This window comes from Sinohyriopsis cumingii, chromosome 8 (genome assembly GCF_028554795.1).
Source record: "Sinohyriopsis cumingii isolate HCF-2022 chromosome 8, ASM2855479v2, whole genome shotgun sequence".
Taxonomy (NCBI): Eukaryota; Metazoa; Mollusca; class Bivalvia; order Unionida; family Unionidae; genus Sinohyriopsis; species Sinohyriopsis cumingii.
The window spans coordinates 105962520-105988146 of NC_142968.1; the positions used below are offsets into that span (position 1 = coordinate 105962520).

General features: G+C 34.2%; 2 protein-coding genes across 3 annotated transcripts in view; one reads left to right on the forward strand and one right to left on the reverse strand.

Moving 5' to 3' along the window:
* Positions 1 to 19271, reverse strand: LOC149794312 (prenylated Rab acceptor protein 1-like). Its single transcript, XM_089968466.1, has 5 exons — positions 19117 to 19271; positions 15627 to 15836; positions 12125 to 12222; positions 7528 to 7629; positions 1 to 3281 (listed from the first exon to the last, which is right to left on the reverse strand). Exons 1-5 carry the CDS (start codon positions 19209 to 19211, stop codon positions 3190 to 3192), a joined length of 597 nt encoding a protein of 198 aa, XP_089824592.1. The 5' UTR covers positions 19212 to 19271; the 3' UTR covers positions 1 to 3189.
* A 123-nt stretch (positions 19272 to 19394) lies between these two features.
* Positions 19395 to 25627, forward strand: part of LOC149794313 (tubulin-specific chaperone cofactor E-like protein) — a 46165-nt gene continuing 39932 nt past the window's right edge. The window contains exon 1 of one of the 2 annotated variants that reach the window (XM_089968467.1): positions 19395 to 19658. The gene's annotated coding sequence lies outside the window, so the exon portion shown is untranslated. The remainder of the gene's footprint in view (positions 19659 to 25627) is intronic. The other variant, XM_089968468.1, reaches the window with a different exon arrangement.

The window sequence follows — 25627 nt, forward strand, 5'->3', positions numbered from 1 at the left end:
TTTGAGATTCATCATCATTTAATGAGCAGCTGACCCACCAATAGTGTACAAAGACTAAGTAAATATTTCAAGTCTACAGTAAAATCCATTCTTAAATTTAGGAAAAGTATTACAAAATATTTTATAATACAATTAAAAAGAGGCCCAAATGCAATTTCACCTGGCAGACATCTGCCTAACTGCCAAACACCTTAGTTGGCAAAGAAAAATGGGTTAGTAGCATTATTTCGCTAGTGTCTGTGTTATCATCTATATCTGATTACACATCAACATTATTTTTATCCAATACTGAAAGGCCTTTCCTTAATTCCAAAATGCAGCTTTCAATATTTTTCAAATTATGCTGAGCATTTCTTTAGAATAAATGTGTGTTCCTATTATAAGTGCTACCATAACTAATGCTGGTAAGACATCATCTGTATTAATTAGAAAGGTTTTCTATCAAGGGCATTTTTGACCAATTCAGTCAAGTTCTGTCGAGCAGTTTTTGAAGTTATTACGTTTTGCTCTTTTTAGTGACAGCAGTCATATTTAATTGCAATTTTATGTAATTTATAAAAAATAATGAAAGCCAATCATGCCAGAATGCTCCTTCTCCCAGCTTGGTGTTTTATTTTTAGATTTGTTTACTTGATTTTCTAAATTTATTTGTTGTTGTTGTTGTAGGGTTGAACGCCATTTTTCAGCACATGATAGACTATACAAGGCAGCCAGTAATAATGGTGGAGGAAGAACCTGGGAAATCCCCGGAAAGAAGCACCGACCCTCGAGAAGCTACTGGCAAGCTTTCTCACATACCCACATTGGCTGAATCCGAGACTCCAACCCATGCAGACAGAGGTGAGATGGCAGTGATCCATAACGGAGAGCACTTTAGACCACTCGGCCACTCGGGGCCCCTCTAAATTTAGTAACAGTGGCCAAAATGTACGGTGCATCAGTATCATTTGTATCAATGATTATAACTGAAAGCCCCAGATCTAGCCAGAATGATTCATGTTAAATTTGGCCCAATTCTGTTGAGTAGTTTGGGAGAAAATCTTGTTTAAGGTTTGTTCTGTTCTGAGTAACAGTGGCCATATTAGAGTTTGTTCTATTCTGAGTAACAGTGGCCACATTAAAGTTTGTTCTATTCTGAGTAACAGTGGCCATGTTAAAATTTGTTCTGTTCTGAGTAACAGTGGCCATATTAGAGTTTGTTCTATTCTGAGTAACAGTGGCCACATTAGAGTTTGTTCTATTCTGAGTAACAGTGGCCATATTAGAGTTTGTTCTATTCTGAGGAACAGTGGCCATATTAGAGTTTGTTCTATTCTGAGGAACAGTGGCCATATTAAAATATGGTTCAGCATCATTTATACAAGGCTGAAAGGCCTACATGCTTTAATACTTTCTGTCACATTTGGCAAATTCTGTATAGCAATTTTGAGAAGCTGTTTGAATTGTTTGCTCTATTTTAGCAACAACTGTTATGCTGGATGATGAACTAGCCTCCACTATGCAAATTTAAAATGCCTTGATGTAAGAATACTTTCTTTAAAATCAAGTGCAAATTGGTTGAGCAGGTTTTAAAAAAAGTTGCAAAACAATTGTAAATGAATGACAGATGATGGATGAAGGATTTAGTCATAAGTTATCTTTACCTTATGCAAGTTACACTTATGTAATTCAAAAGCAACTCATAAAATTGTTCTAACATAAACATTTGATTGAATTAACTCAACAAATACAAAGAAAAAATAGTTTTTTTTACATGCTATTTAAATAAATCTCTACATACAAGAATGTACAAAAACTGACCAAAGATTTTATATGTAAATTTACATGTTATCTGTAAGATTTTTTTTAAAGAAGTGGCCCAGGTGGGCTTGAGATCACTCTTTAGCTGACAGCTACCTATCAACCAAGTGCCAAATAAGTTGACCAAAAGTCTGGGTCAGCTGTGTGCTTTCTGCTGAAATTTATTCCAAATGCTGTTGACTGAAGCTGTTATCAAAACAAACCATTTCAAGATTTCTTTAGTCTTTATATCTTCGTCTATATCTGACTGCAAATCAGCATCATTTGTCCCAATATTAAGAGGGCCCCAAAGCCAGGATGCTTTATGTCACAGTAAGTCAAATTCTGTTCTCTTTTCAATAATATTGTGTCACTGTTTTTCTCCTTTTAGTGATGGAATGACATTATTTTTTCTAGAACATGATGATTTCTCTCAAATTTAGTCGAATTCACTTGAGCTGGGGTTTTTTCATAAGTTATTTAAATGTTCCTCTATTTTCAGTAATGGTGGCCATGACTGATGTGTAAATTTGAAAGGTCTTCAGCCACAATGCTTTCCATCAAGAACTGTCAAATTCTATGCAGTGGTTTAAAAGTCTTTTAAAAGTTTTTCAACTTTCAGACATGGCAGCCATATCTGAAAGTGGACTGGCATCATCTGCACAAATTTTAAAGCCCTTCATGCCATGATTCTCTGAACCAACTTGATAAAAATTTGGTTAAGAGGATTTGCACAAATTTAAATTAGCACAAGACTTGAAACATGATGCATAATGGATGCTGGGTTTTACAATAATTCCCTTAGCCTTTGAGCAGGTGAGCTAAATATTACACTTTCCCATTAAAAGTTCAATGTATGATTTGTACAATTCTGTTACAATTTAAATCTTGCCATTACAACTGAAATAGCTAATCTAAATCAAAACCACTGAGCATTACCATATTCTTGTTCCACAAGATGTTTTATTACTAAGACAATTATTTTTTTTCCACACCAACATAAAAATTACACACAATTGACGCTCTGCTTGATAATTTGGACAGAACATATTATTTTAATACTTTTGAAATGACACAGCCTTGACGCTAGAATTTTTGCTTGGTGATATTAATAATAATGCACTAAATTTCCAGCTAAAGATAATATAATGAAGGGTAAATTGAATACAAAAAATAAACAATTTTGAAAGAATAAATGCAATAAGAATCCTTTTTGAACATATAAATAGATCTGCTACCAACCAGTCCCACAAAAAGTTTTCAATATGTTACATTTGATATAAACAAACAAGAAATTAAGAAGAAACGTTCTCATTTTTCTGCACTGTAAACATCACAGAATGCTTAAACATTCAGATGATAGTGGGTGCAAAATCCATTCAAGGGATGTAACTCCAACTAATCCATGATCTACACCTGCTCCATTTCCAGTTCAAATGGTTGTCCCTCTTCCTCTGTTGCATACATTGAAGCATGGAGCATTATCACAAAGAATGATGCACCTGAAATGAAATATAATCAAGTTGCTCAACTGGTTAGGACGTGTGTTCTACAGCAAAGTAACACTTGTAGATTATTTGGTGATGTGATAATTGGAGTTGTCAAATTAATCTGGTCCAGATTTCACAAAAAGGTCAAGATCTTGTGCTTCTCCTATTCTCGGACTTTCAAACATGACAGCATGGAAGAAATTACTAACAATGAAAATAAAGTACTGAAACTAATCCAAATTTTCTCACTGTTTTCACTGATTATTTCTTTAAAGACTCCAAGATTTTGTGTCCAAATTACGTTTTCATTCCTTTCATTTATTTTTAACATTCTTCTAAATAATTTTATTTATACTTTGATGTTTTCAAGCGAAAATGTAGTTTTACAACGAACAAGATGATTGTGGATGATATTAAACGCCTTCACCTATGCACTAGTCACACATACAGGAATTTAGTTTCAGTGAATAATAATTACATTTTACAGACTAATAACCTAGCACAAAAAAAGATCTTTATTTCAGTTGTTTTAAATATTGTTATGAAATTATAAGTACAATGAAAACTGCATATAAAGGACAGTCAAGGAACATGACAAAAGTGTCCTCTATATACAGATACCCTTAACTAGGTTAGTAGTCTCAATGTATTTTACAGCTTGTACAGCTAATAATGAGTGTTGCACAAAATGTGAAAAAGAAACGTCACTTAAAATCTCCAGATCAAGTATCATTGGGATGAAACAATGAAATACCCAAGCTTAAAATTAAACAAAAATTTTAATGAAAAAGGTAAGGCACTAATATTCAATTTAACCTTCTATCATTAACAAATAATTTTAAATTTAAAATGACAAAACAATCATTTAAACCCAGTTAACTTCATCTGGAGTTCAAAATTGGGCACAACATTTGATTCCAATGCTTGATAATATTGCCAAGTGATATGCGATGAAATTTAATTTTAATCCATGTATCGTCATTTGTATTATCAGCTCTAATATGTAATCTACAATCTTCCTTTATAAAGCAAAGATTACACTAGCATAAACAGTAATGTTCGTTCCAGAAATGGAAAAAGAGGGGCCCAGTGGCTCCTACCATGTCAAAATGTGAGGTAATTTAGGGGTCACAAATATCCTTCAGCCATAAGTTTCCTTGGAAATAAATGCAGTAGAATTTTAGCTAAAATTTGCATCATCTAATCTTTACATTTGCTTTCAGTGGTCATAAAGCATGTGTTTTTGAATGGCACCCAAGCTGTCAATGGACACAGACCATGTGCTCTCGACTGGCACCCAAGCTTACAATGGTCATAGACCATGTGCTCTTGATTGGCATCCAAGCTTTCAATTGTCATAAACCATGTGCTCTCAATTGGCACCCAAGCTTTCAATGGTCACAGACCATGTGCTCTCGATTGGCATCCAAGTTTTTAATGGTCATAGGCTATGTGCCCTTGATTGGCACCCAAGCTTTCAATGGTCTCAGACCATGAGCTCTCGATTGGCATCCAAGCTTTCAGTGGTCATAGACCATGTGCTCTCGATTGGCATCCAAGATTTCAATGGTCATAGATTATGTGCCCTCGATTGGCACCCAAGCTTTCAATGGTCACAGACCATGTGCTCTTGATTGGCATCCAAGCTTTCAATGGTCATAGACCATGTGCCCTTGATTGGCACCCAAGCTTTCAATGGTTACAGACCATGTGCTCTTGATTGGCACCCAAGCTTACAATGGTCATAGACCATGTGATCTTGATTGGCACCCAAGCTTTCAATGGTCACAGACCATGTGCTCTCAATTGGCATCCAAGATTTCAATGGTCATAGACTATGTGCCCTCGATTGGCACCCAAGCTTTCAATGGTCACAGACCATGTGCTCTCGACTGGCATCCAAGCTTTCAATGGTCATAGACCATGTGCCCTTTATTGGCATCCAAGATTTCAATGGTCACAGACCATGTGCTCTCGATTGGCAACCAAGCTTTCAATGGTTATAGACCATGTGCTCTTGATTGGCACCCAAGCTTATAATGGTCATAGACCATGTGCTCTTGATTGGCACGCAAGCTTACAATGGTCATAGACCATGTGCTCTTGTTTGGCACCCAAGCTTCAGTTATTCAATGAAAATGATCACCTTATGCTTCTTTGGCAAACAGTGTATTCTATTCAGCAAGCTTGAGGAGTGTTCAATTAAGTTGGTCTAAAATCACCCATAACCATCTTAATACCATATTTTCTTTGGTCTTTTTCATGTATGTTAGGGGCGTTATGAAGAGAACAATGAAGCCTGGCCTTGAAATTTATCAGACCTAAACTGAAAGTAGACAAGCTTTACTGGTTGACCTTTAAAAGTAAATGATATTCATTAAAGTCAGCATAGATGTTGAACCTTGATATACAATTATTTGAAAGGTGAACACTAATAACATTATGCTAAAATTCTTCCAGCACTAGTCATCCACACTCACTCGCAAACTGTTTAATTGACAAGATATTTAAAGCTGCTATTTTATTTATCAGTAGGGTGCCCATCATCATGACTGTGTTACCCTTGATTGAACTGAAGCAAGACAGAATCAGTTATAAAATCAATGCTAAGTGAACTTATGCTGTAATAATACCAAGTGAAAATGGTCATTGTTTATTGATTACTGTCCAAATAAGCTAGGCTTCACAAAATCTGTATCCATTCAAGAGAGTAAGTGGCAAGTAAAAAGGGATGCAAATCCACACACAGGTTCGGTCATAATATCCTTTCTGTGCAACAATATTGACCAAAAGGGCAGATTTCCATCTGCATTAGACAGGTGTCCACATTATGTAGATCATTTATACATTGATATTCATGGACTATCCTTAAGTGTTCATTACAAACAGGTGTCCACTGTATGTCAGCATAACTAAGACAGTATACAAAGTATTGGAATGCAAGTTAGCTTGTTGTGAGTCTTACATATGTTTTGGTACCAGACTATAAACTGGGATGGGTTTATTGGTTCTGTTAATAATATTTAGGACCAATCTTCTACTTTTCCACCCACTACTGCTTTAACTTTCTGCAAAATAACAAGATTCATCCTACCATATCTATTTTCATTTGTTTTTATTTTATGACAAACTCACGAACCATCTCAAGTTATATTTATGTCAATTTTCATGGGTGACAAATGATGAAAGTTTTTTTCAATATTTTTGCATCTTGTGGACTGAAACAAACTTGACTAAATAAGAGGTGCAGAAATTAATGAAGTTTTTCCTTGAAGGAATAATTAATAAAATTTCAAGATGGCAACTGTGGTGCCCGGGATGATGTTTACTTAAGATCAATCAAACACTAAACACCATAAATCTTCCAGTAGAAACCCCACGCTGATAAGAATTTCCATCCAGGAGGAGCAGCAATAACAGAATTTTCAAGATGGCTACACAACGATGACCATACTGAATATCAAAGCATAAGTTTTCATTTATGACCAACTAGACACCATCAGAAGTCTTGTTGTGAAAACCCCACGCTGATACAAACATTCATTCTGGTGAGTAGTAATAACAATATTTTCAAGACAACCACTGAGGTTGCCAAATCAGATGTCTGGGTGGAAACATTTCCAGTCCGAACCAACTAGCCATCATAAGAAGTCTTCTGGTAAACACCACATGCCAAAATGACTTTCATTCAGAAAATGTGCAATAATTAGATGTTCAAGAAGGCTACCACAGTGGTCAGATTGGCACCATTATCATTAAGGACCAATAAGACATTAAAAAGGTCTTTTAGTGAAAGCCCTGTACTTATGTGACTATCCTATCAGGAATAGCCATAACAAAATATTGAAGACATCCACTGCCCAGGCCATACTGGATGTCCAAGTGGAACCATTTTCGGTTATAGCTAACTAAACATTATAAGACATCTTCTGGTGAAAACTCCATACCAATATTACATTGCATTCTATGGTGGCCATAATGGATATCCAAGTGGTACCATTTTCATTCAGGACCAATTAGACCATGGGACAAATGTGTGTGCAAAGTTTTATGGCTATTTTCCAAGCAGTTTAGGAGAAGAGTTAAAAACAAATTTGTGCTAACAGATAGTTGACATCAGACAATGGACAAAAGACCATCACATAAGCTTTCTCAGTCTATGACCTGAAGAACTAAAAATGATGATTTTAATAATTTAAATTACTGTACAAGTCTCTTAAAAGTTGGAAATTGTTTAAGGTAAAGTACTGAATGTTACCTATGACCCAGAAGACTGCAGACCCTGCACCAGCCAACCAGAACAGAGGAAATGAACATGCACCAACTGCTGCATACTGCTGAGCTAAGCTAACTTCACGACCTGGAAGAGAAAAAGGTCATTGTATTGTCTGATATTACGAGTGGATTAGCAGTGTTGGAATATGGCATTTGAGCTTACATATCAGTTCACAAGACATCAAATAGTAACTATAGAATCCATTCCCCTCAAGATATCAAATAGTACACATAGAATCCATTGCACACAAGATATCAAATAGTACTTATAGAATCCATCTAACTAAGATATAAAATGGTACATATAGAATCCATCCATCCAAGATATCAAATAGTACATATAGAATAAGTCCAACAAGATATCAAATAGTACATGTAGAATCAGTTCACACACGATATCAGGGTGTACATAAAAAATCAGTATAAAAAAAGATAGTATACATACAGTCCATCCACCAAAGATATCAAATATTTAAACAGAATCAATCCAACTAACTAAAGATATAAGATAAGACATTTAGATTCAGTCCACCCAAGATATTAAATAGTAGATATAGAACCAGTTCACACAAGATATCAGATAAATCATATAGAATCAAACCACCCAAGATATCAAATAGTACATACAGTATCACTCCACCAAAGATATCAAATAGTACATACAGTATCACTCTACCAAAGATATCAAATAGTACATACAGTATCACTCCACCAAAGATATCAGATAGTACATACAAAATCAGTCCACCCAAGATATCAGATAGACCACAGACAATAGTCCACCCAAGATATCAAATAGTACATACAGTATCACTCCACCAAAGATATCAGATAGTACATGCAAAATCAGTCCACCCAAGATATCAGATAGACCACAGACAATCAGTCCACCCAAGATATCAAAGAGTATATATAGAATCAGTCCATAAAATTCAAGATATATCAGATAAGACATAGAATCAGTCCACCCAAGATATCAGATACCAAGGATCTGTCGACCCAATATATGAGATAGTACTTACAGAATCAGTCTCCCTAAATATCTGCAAGTGCATATTGAACCAATCCAAGCAAGATATCAGATAGTATAGATACAAAATCTAAACATGATATCAGATGGTATACATACAGTAAATGCATCCAAGATACTGGTAGTACACATACAATCAATCTACCCTAGATATCATCTAGTACACATACAATCAATCTGGAATAGCTGCATGACACAAAGGCAAGATACATTTTCCTAAGTCAATGTAAAATAAATTATATAAATACTTTAAGTTTAATCTGACAATACGTTCAAATGCCAATCATGTTCCATTCTTTTGTCAAACATCTGCATCTCATAAGGACTGCTCTGGTGGCCTAGTGGTTAGAGCATCTGCCTCAGATGTGGTAGGTTGTGGGTTCTAAGTCATACAGAGTCATACCAAAGACTTATAAAAAATGGTACAAACAGCTGCCTTGCCTTGCACTCATCATTAAGAGGTTAGTGTCAGGACTGGCCGGCCTGGTGTCAGGATAATGTGACTGGTTGGGGCATCATGCTACATGTCTGTGGCATGATGCCCCAGGGCTAGGCATCACTATAAACTGCCACACTCTAGACAATCTAGCCAATTAAAATATGTGATACACAGATGCATTGGTTCATGAAACAAAATGGTGGCAGCATTAAATCACTAAATACTAACTAATTACTATAATGGAAAAATGTATGTTGGATTAGAAGCCAACACTAGAAAAAAAAAGAGATAAAAATGGAAGAAAAAGCAGCAATGGAAGTGTGATAGAGAAGAAAGATCAAGTGATTATTTGCCACAAAGTGAATTTAACTGGTTGATGTACAGTGAAGTAGGTATGACTTGCAAAGAATTATGTATTTAAGACATACTTTTCGAAACCCAATTATGGAGATTAAATTTACAAAAATAGCAAGATTTGGGCCTAAAATCTGGAGATTTTTTGTGGCATTTTTAAAAAATGCTGTATTCATTCAATATTAACCATTCTTCTGGGTCCAATACACATGAAACTATCAAAGGATGAACTGTTTTTTTTTCTCTCCGACGTGCCGTATTTTCCATAGGATGTGCCCTCTTTTCATATTCTGGTCAGCTGTAGCCAAATTGCACAATATCTAAAGGTTAGTCCTAAGTAAACAAGCAAGAAAGCCAGTGTGACTAATTAACAGTTAATCCTTATCATTACAATTATCTTGTGAAAAGGACTGGCCTTCCGACATAAGTCAAAGAAACCATGTTCTAGTGTGTTATGTAAGCACCAGCAATAGATTGGCAAATAAACGATGCCCTCTTTGCTTGTAAATACAGTCTCAAGTTACTGTACATGTGGCAACTATTTCTCCTATATATAGCACTTTATTTCCTTATTCTCTACTTGAAAGGCATTTCACATTCTTTATTAAATAACATTTATTCTGAATTAGTTTTTTTGAGGGCACATAAGCTGCATGCCTGTTTCTTAATTCCTTTTAATTTAATGATGGTAATTAATGTTTGTATATTCAGTACAGGAGTGCCACGTGTTCAGTCTTGTAAGTTTCTCTGGTGGGAATGGAAATGCTACCACATTCACAGTGATTGCAGTTGAAACTAATTTCTGACAATTTTATTGTTGTGGTTTATTTTCTGATTTTTTAGCATTGATGTAGGGCCAAAAAAATAACAAAAAATTGAAGTGAATAATATTTAAATTTAATGTTTTATTTTCATAAGAATAAAATTCTCTGTAGCGTGATAATCAGTCACAACAATATTCAATGGTGATAAAACAGAACATCTCTTCTGTGGACTGTACAAGATATATCTATTTATGAAGGATTTTGTTTTAGGAGAATGAAAATTGATAGACATAATGTAATAATCGGGATTTCTCTGCAAAATAATTGGGAGATATTACAAAATCAAGAAGTAGGCACGGAATGACCCAAAAATTGGGATTTTTTTCTCCCAGTGTGAGAGTTGAGAGGTATGTTAAGAAAACGATATAATGTTTGTTACTGGATGTAAAAACTGGAAGAATTGCCATGAACATTCAGGGAGCCATGAGATAAATCTGAACAATGCTTCTGTGTATCCAATCGAAGCTGATGCCCGACAGCCACAGCCTTAGGGTCTTGAACACATTAATCATATTTTTATTAGATCATTCATGATGTACAAGAGTTCAAATTAAATATTAAATGTCTTTCCATTCCTGGTTGCTGAGCGATCTGCACCTAAGCTGTGATTACAAAACTTCCAGATGAAAATCGCTGATCTTTATGGAATTTTACACTGGCAGCTAGGAACTGGATAAAAGCGATAATGGATGCTTGGTCCAATGATTACCAGTGCTGGAGATAGCAAATAATTTGTTGAATTTGCAGTGCTTTCATTGTGATACTGCAGTATGTGACATTCAATCTGGTTTAGACAGGATCACACTTCATGGTTGGCCTTGTCTAAAAATGTCCATATACTTTAACACAGATTTTGACACATTTAATGGGGTGGTTACATAACAATTTTGCAAGAAATACTGACCAATGGGCAGCAAAATAAGCTGAGTAACTGCCTCTTAAATGTATAAATCTGAAAGCAAATTTATCAAAAATGACAGCTTTTGCTCAAATAATCAGTACTAGTAGTGCACACCTGTATGACTTGTACTTTAATTATATCAGTGTGTGTAATAAAATAATGTTCAGTTATATCCTCTGTTAAACCGATTTACAAATTCTGAGAATATAATAAAACATCACTATTTTTAGTGGCCAAATTCTGAGAATATACTAAAACATCACTATCTTTAGTGGCCAAATTCTGGGAATATACTAAAACATCATTATCGTTAGCGGCCAAATTCTGAGAATATACTAAAACATCACTATCGTTAGTGGCCAAATTCTGAGAATATACTAAAACATCACTATCTTTAGTGGCCAAATTCTGAGAATATACTAAAACATCACTATCTTTAGTGGCTGTACCAAAAAAAAACTATCAACACATCTGAAGCTAACACCAGGTCATATGCAAAAATACCATGTAACTGATAATATCTGCAGCATGTTCATTTTTGCTCACCTTTATGGTCATGGTGAGATTTTAAATTTTGATCAGTTGAAGCCATACAGCTTTCCTTACAAAATTCTTGCAATGAAGGTATTAATACTAAACCAGTTTTCACTCAGAAATGTACAAACCCCAAAGTTAACAAGAAACATATTGGATCAGACTGATTGATTGGTTGGTGTTATGCAACATCAGCATATTAAAGACTATAGCACAAGACGAATGGTGGATTAAAGGGCTTTGCCCAGACATGTAAAAAGACGAGAAGAAACCACACTGGCCAGGGCATGAATACAACTAAATCCTAACTGCACAAGATGGCCACTGAGACACTGCACCCCTTCATCGATGAATCATATAATATAGGAATTTCTATGTTAATCTATTATGGACACTAATCTTTTATGGAAGTGGAATTTTATTACAATTTGTATATAGGGATAAATCAGCATTAAATGGGAGATGTGTGCACTGTCTTGATTCCTTCTTCATACATACCAAAAATTGTTATCTTTTTGTCCTGATTTTTCAAACTGATGATGTAGCATGCTCCAAGACATGCAGCTATAGCAACCAACAGCAGTGGTGATGTCAATCTGTAATGAGAAGTGGAGGAGGTGTGGCTCTATTTTCTGGTACCAATTGAAAGACTATAAACCTTCCTTATAAGTTGAGTCCAACTGCAAAAACAGCAGACCCAGATCAAATGTCACAATGCACTAGCAGATCTAGGTCTATGTCACGAGTAATCAAAAAGAACAAACATCACAGATAAGTGATATATGAATGTGAAGTGACCATACAGATAAGTTGTTGTTGTTGTAGGGTTTAATGCCATTTTTCAGCACACGATAGGCTATACATGGCAGCCAGTATTAATGGTGGAGGAAGAACCCAGAAAATCCCCGGAAAGAACCACCGACCCTCGAGAAGCTACTGGCAAGCTTTCTCACATATCCACATTGGCTGAAGCCGAGACTCGAACCCATGCAGACAGAGGTGAGATGGCAGTGATCCATAACGGACAGCGCTTTAGACCACTCGGGGCCCCCATACAGATAAGTGATATGTAAATGTAAAGTGACCATAAAGATGAGTGATTTGTGAATTTGAAGGGATCATATAGATAAGTGATATGTGAATGTAAAGTGACCATACAGATAAGTGATATGTGAATGTGAAGTAATCATACAGATAAGTGATATGTGAATGTAATCATACAGATAAGTGATATGTGAATGTGAAGTAATCATACAGATAAGTGATATGTGAATGTGAAGTAATCATACAGATAAGTGATATGTGAATGTGAAGTAATCATACAGATAAGTGATATGTGAATGTGAAGTAATCATACAGATAAGTGATATGTGAATGTGAAGTAATCATACAGATAAGTGATATGTGAATGTGAAGTAATCATACAGATAAGTGATATGTGAATGTAAAGTAATCATACAGATAAGTGATATGTGAATGTGAAGTAATCATACAGATAAGTGATATCTGAATGTGAAGTAATCATACAGATAAGTGATATGTGAATGTGAAGTGACCATACAGATAAGAGACATGTGAATGTGAAGTGATCATACAGATAAGTTGTTGTTGTTGTTGTTGGGTTTAATGTCCTTTTTCATCACATGATAGGCATTACATGGCGGCCAGTATTAATGATGGAGGAAGAACCCCAGAAAACTCCAGAAAGAACCACCGACCCACGAGAAGCTACTGGCAAGCTTTCTCACATACCCACATTAGCCGAATCTGAGACTCGAACAAACGCAGACAGAGGTCATACAGATAAGTGATATGTGACTGTAAAGTGACAATATAGATAAATGATCTGTGAATGTGAAGTGATCATATAAGTGATATGTGAATATAAAGTGACCATACAGATAAGTGATATGTGATTGTGAGTGACCTTACAGATAAGTGATATAAGTGGAATAAAAACTTTCCTTGGATTGTCAAAATTCATTCTGATGGACAAAAAAGAACTATATACCAGTGGTGTAAAGAATGTGGAAATTAAATTCGATGGCAAATACTGGTTCTTATTATCTGCAAAGTTCCACATTTTCTTGGCATGGGACATCATGAGACCACCTACTCGCTTGGTAGTCATAAAATCATTGAACTGCACAGTGACAGAAGCCTGTACAACTCTGCTTCAAGAGTACAGAAATGTATTTCCAGACTTTGCAGTCCTAGCTGCAATTGTGTCGGTGTCACCTCTGACATCCGTGTCATGTGAGAGAGGCTTCAGTGTGCAAACAAAATCAAAATGAAGGGAAGGTTCAGAATAAAACATGAGACCTTAAAACAATTGATGCGAGTCAAAGAGGGACATAGTGTGGAGGAATATGACCCAAAGCCCAGCATCAGAAAATTTAGTGAAATACAACATAGACGAAAGTGAATTATATTGAAGTTAAATAATATATTTGTAAATGATATCAATTTTAATACATAATTTTTTAAGAATAATAAATAATTACAAATAAAATGGACAAAGTTTTGTGTCTGTTTATTCCTGGCATTTTAATGGACATTTAGCCACTGCAACATGCTTCTGGAAGGAGATCACAACTGTTGCTGGTGGGACTCCTTGATTCCTAGTTTTAAAATCCTATGAGACCCCTGGTTCATACATTGCCTACAAACTGTAATATAATGTACCATGAATTCAATTTTTTCATAGACATACATTTTTGTGGTTTTGCACACAAAAAAATATGTTTTGCTCATACTTAAACTCATGGATTGCAGAATGGAAAACTCAGACAGTAAATATATATTGTAACACTGTCTGTATCTTTACAAAAGTGTCTGAGTAAATGACCAAAACACAAACCGTAACCTCAGTGTTGATGTCAGATGGGCAAATTGACTTTCCAAAAGACACCATATGCCTGCACTGGTTTGTAATCCAGTCAAAAAATCAAATAGTTTGCATCAAAAGAAAGATTCATTATTTTATTCTCATGTTATCACAGCCAGAGGTCACATCATGTACTTAAAAATGTTGCCACTGATTTTTCTTCTCAATGGTGTTTATGTAAAACTGCAGCTTCAACTTGTTATACTACATATATTTTGTTTCCATAGGATTATTAATACAATGCACTGTGTCTATATCATTACCAATTTAAAGAATTCAATATTTTATCAATCTAAAAACTTTTATTTATCAATAATCAACTAATTTGCGGGAGTTCTCACACATCACTGTTCTCTAAATTTTGCATGTCTCAAGCAATCATGCACACTGACAGCATCTCTGTTCAACTACTTTACATATCAATTAATGACTTCTGCATGAAGTTTCTATGTTGCTTTGCCAATACTTTCTCTTTGTCATGCAGGGGATAAGCTACATTAATTTCTGATTGGTGGTTATTGTTTCGCCTGGACCAGAACAAGCAATAACCACCAATGAGAATTCAGTGTAACATATATGACTGTGCGACACACTGGAAGTGTAGCTTTCAAATCAACCAAAGTTGACATGATACAATTCAATGTAGAAACTTCGCATAAAAGTGAGTTATTAAATGATAAGTAAAGTGCTTCATAATGAATCATTATACACATGCTAAATGTGTTGCTAGGTTTAGACAGTCAGCATGGAAGGGGGCAAATTATCAACCATGTCACTTCGTATTAATTTAGAGATCGCGAGTGAGTATTCTCAATAGTCATTTTCATTTTTACAAATGTTGTGTCAGATGAATTCTAATTTTAAAAAATAATAAGGTAAACAAATAATAATTATTTATGACTGATGAAGACTAAAATAACTTGCATACGGAACGTATATTTTTGCATCCATTCTCCATCTCTTGTATCGATGTGTATCATTACAGCAAAAGTATCGATGTATCAATGAATCGTTTCACCCCTACCATACAACATATAGCACTCTTAAAACATCCTAAATAACTCTGCAGAAAAGATAAGACTGTTTGTCAGTATAGATATTCAAGATACTTACACACAAAATATCACAAGACCAATGAACACAAACAAGTAATTGCTCTGAAATTTTTCAATGTTCTTGACTATCCTTTTAGGCAGTGGTGCAAGTGATTTAGGATTTTTAAACTTTCCAGTATTCAAGAATTCTCCCCATGGCTGAATTGCTTCCCTTCTTTTCTGCAGCCACTCTCGGGCTGTGACATTCGACAAGGAAATTGACATGAGTCTGAAAAAAAAGTCAATTAAAATTCAGTTGGATTATGTTCATTGTAAGACTTACTACACCATAACCTGGTATTTTCTACAGACTGGATCCTACTCTGACATGACACACTAAATATTTATGATCCACTATATGTATTATGCCTTCTCATTGGGCTGTTGAAGAAATGGGCAATCACTTTAGAGCATGCGACTGTTTCTCCTATCAGCTAACTTTAGTTCAAGGAATATGGCATTTAAATAATCAAACGAATCACAATTTTGTTGCATACAACACTGACTTGTGGAATAATAGCTAGACAAAAATCACACATGGATATAGTCATACATGTAAGACCTTGATGCTGATATTTATGTTTTAGGCATCTGGGTCTTACTGCCTAATTAACAGTGCTGTGTAGAGTGATGTCGACTAACATCACAACGAAAGTCAAATTATCAGGAATATCTCACATAACTGGCAACCAATAATGACGCTTTTCTACAAAGTAAAGTCATAATGTTTTAGTCAGATTTTACTTACTCTGATGTCTTTTCTCTAATAAATTAAAGTTCTCACAAAACAAATGAACCTGTTTTCAAGGATTTGTTTGCCTACATTTCAGTTGGCTGGAAAGTGATGAAAGCAGGGGATGCCAAAATCTGGTAAAGATGAAATATTGTTCTTTACCAAAACAAATAAAATTATATTTTATGCCTATTGGAACTGTAAGCAATGTTTCATTTTGTTCAAGAAACACATCCCCCACATGAACCTAACTGAACATACTTCAGCATACCTTGACTATCATCCCATTTCAACAAATTCAAATGCATGTCAACAGAACATGAAAATGCGTCCATTTGCTAGTGTCCAATTTTGCTTTACCAGGATAAAAACAGCACAGTAAGTATATTAATTACATATAAATTAGTGGAATATGGTCTGCCAAGTGTGTGAGATATACCTGAAACTTTGACTACTCATTCCAATGTCAACCAACATCACAACAACCTATACAAGGCCATTATTTGGGTAGTAAGATACAGAACTGAAACACAACTAACATGTGAAAAGTGTTATGTATATTTGCTTTAATTATATCTGATTTAATATATATTTACTTCAATTTAATTGTTTGTCAGTTTAAAAAATTATTTTTCATTACATGATATTGTAATGTAAATTTATTCACTAGAGATATTTTTTTAGAAAATAGTTTGACCCCTGACTGTTAGTTTATAAACAACAGGTGTTGATTTAAATCCTGACTTGGTTTCAGAATTTGTAGCAACCTTCATTAACAAGTTCTATTTTATTTTAAATTATTGGTTGTTTCCAAGGTCATTATGGGACCTTGTCTTTAAGATATAAACAATATTTTATTTTTTTTATTTCTTAGAGTTAAAATGATTGGTTTTTGTAAGGGTCACCGTGATCTGTAACATGTATTTCCTTCTATAAACTTCCAGAAGATGATCATATGACCCTTGCTTACGTTTTAGAAACCCTATATAACCCATGTTTTGGAGAATTAATCTCAGTAGAAGTTGCGCTGTTAAACTGTTAAATGTTGTGCTGTTTGGAGTTATTTCAAATTATTTGGTCTGAAGATATTTCACATTACTTGGATTCAAAAGGATAAATTCTGTTATTTTTTGGGAAAATACGTGTGCTCATGCAATATTGTGGAACAAAAATAGTTTTTTATAAAAAATTTATTCAGCTATCAGAAACCGGAGTGATAATTCTTATTTCTACAAGGAAATACAGACATCAACACTACAGATTGTAGCATATGTCATTGTCTCCCATCTAGGATTCTTTGTCAGAATTCGAATGCGAAATCAGTATAACGTTTTGTTATTAGGACTAATAAAATTTTATTCTCTTATTATTTTTGTATTTGATTCTATTAAACTGTAAGTTTATATTTTTGTTCTTCATTTTTACAGAATTTTTCCAGGGAAATAAATTATTGTATTTTTAAAGGCTTGTTGTTTTCACTCCGTCTTGTATTACTGTTTATTCGAGCCTAAACAAGTGACATAATAAAAGTCTTACATTCTAGGACTAACATAGCTACGATGTCATAGTCTCAACTTGATTTGTTGTGGTTGAGGCTACGAACTGATCCCATATCATGTAATGGAACAAAACAAATCATCACTAAAGTCAGAAAAACAAACAGTGTAGAAATCAATTACATAAGTATAATCATGTTGTGAAAGAAGTTTGGCTTATTTTGAATTTATTAAGCCCTTACATGATAAAATAAATTGGCATGGTCACTCTAACCTTATCCTGTCCGCCACGACAGATAACGCGAGACTCTTGCCGTGACCCCTTTTCTACGTAAGGCTTGCCAGACCATATTTTGGATATTCTATGCTATAGTATTATCAATCAAGTGGCAAATAATCGCTTCTTGGTGGAATTTCAAAGTTGCCGATAAACCATATTTACTTTTAATGCGCAGAATTTCTGACCCAAATGGCGCCAAAGTTTTACTACAATTTGTTTACATTTCCAAATAAGGCGTCAAGGTCCTTATATGGCACACAAACAAACGAGGCTGAGAACAGAAGTAATCATTATTTGAAATAATATGGTGGACGATCTAAACGAAAATATCGACTTAAAAAGGTAAACGAGATTTTACAGCTATTTCTACAATGATTTTTGATGCTTCCGGTATTAAATAAGAGGACCACTCAATTTATTGGATTATATGCAAGGAATATGTTTAAAGTGTTATTATTAGACTAAAAGAGCGCCGGGTGTGAATCACACCCGGCTTGCTCCATTAACACGTATATGCTCATGTCAGTACCCTGTCCACGAGGTACAAGTAAGGGTACTAATATTAGTACTAAGACTAACATGGATAATCAAAAAATCTGTTAGGATTAACAATGTCATATTAATCATAGAGTGAACCATAATGATGTAAAGTCAAACATAAAATATGTTTAAGTTTCTGGTCGGCCCAACTATTAGAAACAAAATAAAAAAAATGAAACTTTTAATTTGTTGCAATCAAATAGATTAAAATAGATTAAATATGCGTGTAAACTTGTGTAACACATTCCATGATTAATTGTAGGACTAACCTTATCTATCTGTGTTTTTAACATCCGATGGGGTACAAACAAAAGGGGTGGTGTAACTTACAATGTAAGAATAATATGGCCTAAGGCTGAAGTAAGAAAGTTTGTTTTGGCCCAAATCTCATAATAAATATATTGTGTTAAGCTATTACCCGATAAAGGGTTTGCTTTTAAAAAATTGTAAATAAAAAAACCTGTGTTTAAGAGACTGATTATGAACCACAGGAACTGTTATATCTCCCTGTATGTCAGCAGAATCGCGAGGTATCTTCTCATAATTCCCATCCATAACCTATGAAGAAGCCATTTCTACGTGGAAGTAGTCCCGGCTTGTAGACGCTTATTTAGTTGATTAAGACTTTAAAAGCATTTCTAGAAGTTGATCTCGATTATCTTGCTGGACTGTGTATCGAATATGTTAATAAGCTAATGCTTATTTATCTATTTTGAAATGTAGAGTACAGTCATTTATGTGAGTCATGTTCATGTTTCTTGGTCGTCCAAGTTAAATTTAGATTTAATTTAAATGTCTAGTTCATCGTTTCATCAAGCGCCTGCTGTTCAGCCAGATTTCATCTTAAATCTGAATAGCTTTACTACATCATTTGTTAAGAAATTCTAATAGTCTACTAAATTAATTATATTACAATCATAATGCAATTTTATTAATAACGGACGATCAAGCGACAGTTGGCAAAGGTGCAGGTGACGAAAAGCGTTGGGCCACAGTTTATGAGTTAATAGAATGCATTTTTTAAAATTGATGGGGGGTGGGGTCTGCCCGAGAACCTGTGTGCACTTAGCAGATTATGTGATTAGTGACTCGGTAGTCTAGACCAGCAAGTTGTGCTCGGCCTTTTGCTCTTTTTTTTTTTGTGTGTGTGACTTGACTTGCCACGACCAAAAATAAAACAAGAGTTGAGAACAGATTGTTTGTTGATCAGGACTTAATTGGAAACTTTTTTTTAAAAAAGGAACTTATAGCTTCGTTGATAGATTAACGAGTTTCTTTATTTTTCTTTGTGGAATAGTATTTGCTTTATTTTAGATTATGTAATGATATGTTATATAGGCAATGATTTTATATATGTAGGTGTTTTATTAATGTAATGTATGATTTCATTGTTGCATGTGTGTTATGTCTATTATAGCTGTTTTATGTGGATGCTGTATAACATACAACATTTTATGTATTGCATAAAAATAACAATAATAATAATACTAATAACAATAATTACTATATCAATACTCTATAGGATATTTCTATATTTATTGACATTTTCAGGATAGATTTCATTAGTTCATAATTTCTTTCTGTCATTGTATCTGTGCAGACATCCATCATTCAGTTCTCCTCATAACCTGAATTCCATATTGCTTCAGGTCTGTGAATTTCAGTGGATGCTGTGGCAACTGGAATGGACTCATAAATAAGCTATTTTACACAGCCTGTCCATGTTAGCACATATACATCCTTTCCCTTGGATACAACCACTCCAGTGGCCTAGTGGTTAGTGTCCGAACCCAGGCCAAGTCATACCAAAGGCTTATAAAAATGGTGCTAGCAGCTGCATCACTTTGCACTCGGCTTTAAGTGATTAGTGCTCGGACTGGTCGGCCTATTATCAGGATAATGTGACTGGATGGGACATGATGCTAAATGTCTGCGGCATGATGCCCTAGTGCTAGACATCACTATAAACTGTTACACTTCAGACGTCATAGCAGTATGACTGAAAAAATGTAAAAAAATCCAAATTACACACACACACACTCCCCCAAATACACCTGTAATGGCTTCTTTCTGATATATAGTCATGCTTTTGACATACTTACAAAGTATCCTTTTGTCAAGCAACTGCCTCTACCATTTGCGGCCAATGTACAATGCACCTCTATGACCCACTATTGGTTAGTTGGCATCACATGCTAAGTGAGGCAACTTGTGAAATCCAGTAAGTGTCACTAATGCAAAGCACCGAAATATCTGATCAGTCCACCAAGGTGTACATATAGGTCAACATATCTGAACCTTGGCCAGCAAAGATGTCATGGTAGAGGATTAATGTAAAATGCTGATGAGTCTGCACATTTTAACACTTTTCTGACAACTAAAACTTACAGTGCAGATGTGTTGGTGTGCTTACCTTTGTAAATAACCATTAATTTAAATCAAATATGGATCAATGTGTAGGAATAGTGAGACTACTAAGAAGTATCTATAAATAGTTTCTAATGTATGTCTCTCAAAAAAATACTAATCTCATGATAATTTTAATGAAATTCTTTTTAGGTATGCTTCTTGTAAATTAACATTATAACAGATTTACTCACCCCTATACAAACTTGCAGATGTCTACATAATGGTCAAAACAGTCGTCTTGATTATAGTAATTTGTATGACCTGAACGCTGAAGAAAGTTGTATTTACAAGAGCTTATGTGAAATAATAATAAAAGTAATATTATTTGTATTATGATTGCAAGTGTTATAATAATAAACTTTAACAATAATAATTTTGTATTTATTATAATTTCTTATGTGTGAATAATGCCTGCCATTTTTGTACAATAAAATAATTTCTACAAGTAATTCATTGAAATTTCATTCCATTAACATGAGAAGATGGTAAACTAGAAAAAGGAAGAGAAGAACAAAACCTTAAATACTCACTATTGCTATTTTAGAGTATATGGTTTGTACAAATTTAGCATTATTTTAACCATATGTTATTATTATTGTATTGTACATCGTCTGAAATCTTGTGAAAGGTAAAGCACATTTTTCTGGTTCATTGTTCATTCCAGAAATGTTTAATATTCTAAAATGTGGAATAAAATTACAATGTTGTCAAAGAGGAATAAATACAGTAAATCAGTATAGACAATATAAATTAATTTTTAAATGCTGCTTGACTGTCTCATTATAGTCATGCACAGCTCTGACTTATTAGACAGTTTTTTGGAACAGTACTCTGACATAAGCTTAAATATTGATTATAATTAAACCAATCTGCAACCTCCATTGATTGACAAGGGCAAAAAAGAATAAGTTCCACATCTTTCAATCATAAAAATCCATAGTTGGATCAACTGTTATTCACAATAGTTAGCTGGTCAGCATTTTAGCATAATATTAGCAGGTCAGCATTTTAGCAAAATATTAGCTGGTCAGCATTTTAGCATAATATTAGCTGGTCAGCATTTTAGCATAATATTAGCAGGTCAACATTTTAGCATAATATTAGCAGGTCAGCATTTTAGCATAATATTATCAGATAAGCATTTTAGCAAAATATTAGCTGGTCAGCATTTTAGCATAATATTAGCTGGTCAGCATTTTAGCATGATATTAGCAGGTCAACATTTTAGCAAAAATATTAGCTGGTCAGCATTTTAGCAAAATATTAGCTGGTCAGCATTTTAGCATAATATTAGCAGGTCAACATTTTAGCATAATATTAGCTGGTCAGCATTTTAGCATAATATTAGCAGGTTCTGGTGATTAATCAGAACTATGACATCAAGAGACTGCTCAATATTTTAGCATTTCCCAGTAATATTGACACTAATTTGTATTGTGTTATCCATCTACACCATGTTTGGAAGGGTAATTATACTTGGTATGATGTTTCACATTGATAAGTTGAGAGAAATAGATTTTGCATTATGGGTGCATCCCCTTGGGTAGGAAGGATATCGGTCAATGGTCATAAATTTATTTTCATAGGAACATGGACTATCCTTATAGTCTGAACTTTATCTACACTATTTTGTGATTATAGTTGGTATGTTGTTTCACAAGGATTAGTAGACTACTGGACTAGCATAAGCAGGGATAGATAACCCCTAATATAACCCAACAAGTATAATATGTTTCCAGTTGATATGTAAATGAGGGCATTTAACTCCTGTGATCAAAGGAAAAGCATGGTGCACAGGCTTACAGAGGCAAAATATGCTTGTTTATTTCATAAACCACAAAACATTCACTATTAAAATCATACAAACTTGATAAAAAAAAACATAATTTGTTTTGAAGCTACGTTAAAAATCCAAATCACACTCATTTATTTGTCATTGATGTAAGAATGGATTAATATATGTTATTTGAAACTTTTGATCTTGTATTTTGAAAATAATAGGTGAAAGTAAAATTTGATCAGATTTGTGATTTGTAAATGCTGTCACTTTTGGTAAACTACTTTTCTACTTCAGTATGGGTGATGCAATAACGAAACTTATTTTCTTAGACTTTACATACATCAAAAACTGCAATGCTACTATTTCTGTGAAGAATTAAGTATCTTTTAAAACAATTTATTTAATGTTTATCAATGTCTATGGTAGAACAGAAAAAGGAGAAACCCCGTTCACCTTCATTACATGAATATTGAAGGTATTTAGTAAAATAAAGGTAGGGCTTAAAATATGATATACAGTTTTTGAGAAATTAGCATGAATTGTATTTTACTCCGATAAAAAAAATAATCTGGATAGAACTGAGATATTTATTTCCAGAAAACTTCAGTGGTTTTTGCCTCCACCCCACTTTTGATAGAAACATGAGGAGAGTAAACTAGGCCTGTCTGTCCCTTTGTCCATCCTTCAGTCATCACACTTTGAATTTGGTACCATAACATGTCTTATTATTTTATTTGAACCAGACTTGATATGAGTTCAGTTTTATATATAGAATCTGATTGTCATATCCACTCACTTTATTATATTTTATGATCAGCATTCTGTACCATCATTTAGAGAAGATATAGTTCATAATTGTCAGATCCACCCATTTTCATTTACTACTCAGTTACTGTCTTAGTAATGGACAGTTTGGTTTGAGCTAGATCATATAGGAAACTTGATGAAACTACTGACCATGGCGGACATCAATTTGCTTGTTATTAAAATGATCATAAGTTAGAAAGTAATTTATTTATCCAGTGTTTCCCTTTACCCTCATTGTGCTTCAAGGACCCCCACAATTTTAATTTGACCTGCAGTTTTGATACCAAAGTTGGTTTTTTACTCTGTCTGCCCCCCCCCCAGCCCCAATTCTGACAACAATTGGATTTTTGACCCTCAGTCTTTAACCCCTTGGGGATACACTGATTTATTGTCCATTGACTAATTGATAACCAGAAATGTTTTGATTGTAAGGTGACCATGGGATGGTGTTCTTCAACCCATTGGTCAATCTATTACGGGAATAATGAATAAAAAAAGGTAGAAAATAATATATCAAATTAGATGGGAAGAAGTGGTTTTTGCTTAGTAGAAACTTTTATTCACAATTAGGATTCTAATTCACAGTAGGAAATGTAGAAGGTACAAATGTCATTAATTAGAATAATATTTCACAAATTACATCCTCTGCCCATGATAATCTCAGCTGATTCTCTATAGCCCTGTTGCAAAATCAGAGTTCAAGATAGGATTTTTGCTGAGCCTATATTGGTGAGAATTAAAACATTAGGAGTCACTTTTCTGAGAGTATTGTCATCATTGTCAACAGTCTGTTAAGGTTTGGGTTCATGTTTCTTGAACCCTGTCATGGATTTTCTTCAAACTTGGGATGAACCATTATAAAGCCAAGACATTCTACATCATGTTTTCTTGCCTTTGTAATCTTGGGGTCAAGGTTGTAGTTATAGAAGATTTGCCTTTAAGATTTTGGTTATATATATTTTTAAAATTCTTTTATAACCGAAACCCCATGATTGATTTTCTTCATTTTTGTTGATGAAACCTTATAAGTTAAAACAATTCATTATGTTGCACACTCACTTGCTCCTTTGACCTTGATGTTAAGGTCGCATAGAAAATTTGCATTACGGTTTTGGTCAAAATCTTTTCATTGTTTGCATTACTTAAACCCATTATTAGATTTTATTCATACTTTGGTTTCATTAAGGCTAATGCAGTTAATTCAATAATATGCTCACCTTGCCTTTAGACCTTAACATCAAGATCACACATTTTAGGTAATACTTTGATAGTGAGTTCAACATGCAGGCCCTAGCCTTGTAATGATTGGTCTTTACTCTATGGATTAAAACTAATTGGAGTTCTGCAAAATGTACGGGATATTTATTGAACAATTTACAATACAACATATGGTACTTAATCTTTAAGATGCTTATCATGCTTGTAAGAATAAGGGGGCGCTCACCAGTTAATATGCACTTTTGAGAGAGTGACATATGTAAGGTGAAGTTGTTTCCATTTGAAACATACACAATGGAGAGAATGATGGCTTAGCTCAATGCTGCTTTGATGTAATGTGGCTGAAATTTCTTTGGATATTGTACTTATGGAAATTGTATATGATCTAAGCACACTGGTAACTAAAATGACTGCTCCCTTATGCTAAAAAAAAGTCAGCCTGAATTAGTCTTTCATTTGAAACATGCACATAACAGTCATAAAGAATTTGTCCCATTTGCGTGGTGCATATAAATAGAATGCCTCAATAAAGCCTTCACTCTACTTATAGCATGAGTAATAGGCTGAAAACTTTGTACTAACTGCTAACAGTTCAAATTTTTTGCATACCTTTAAAATACATTAAAACAGTTCTTACTGTTTTTATAGACTACTGTTTTGCTTACAGTATGGATAGCCCAGCTTATCTAGAGTTCTGAAAGGAACATATGCATTCTGGGAGATTGTATAGATTGACTGGTCAGTATTAATCTCTGAG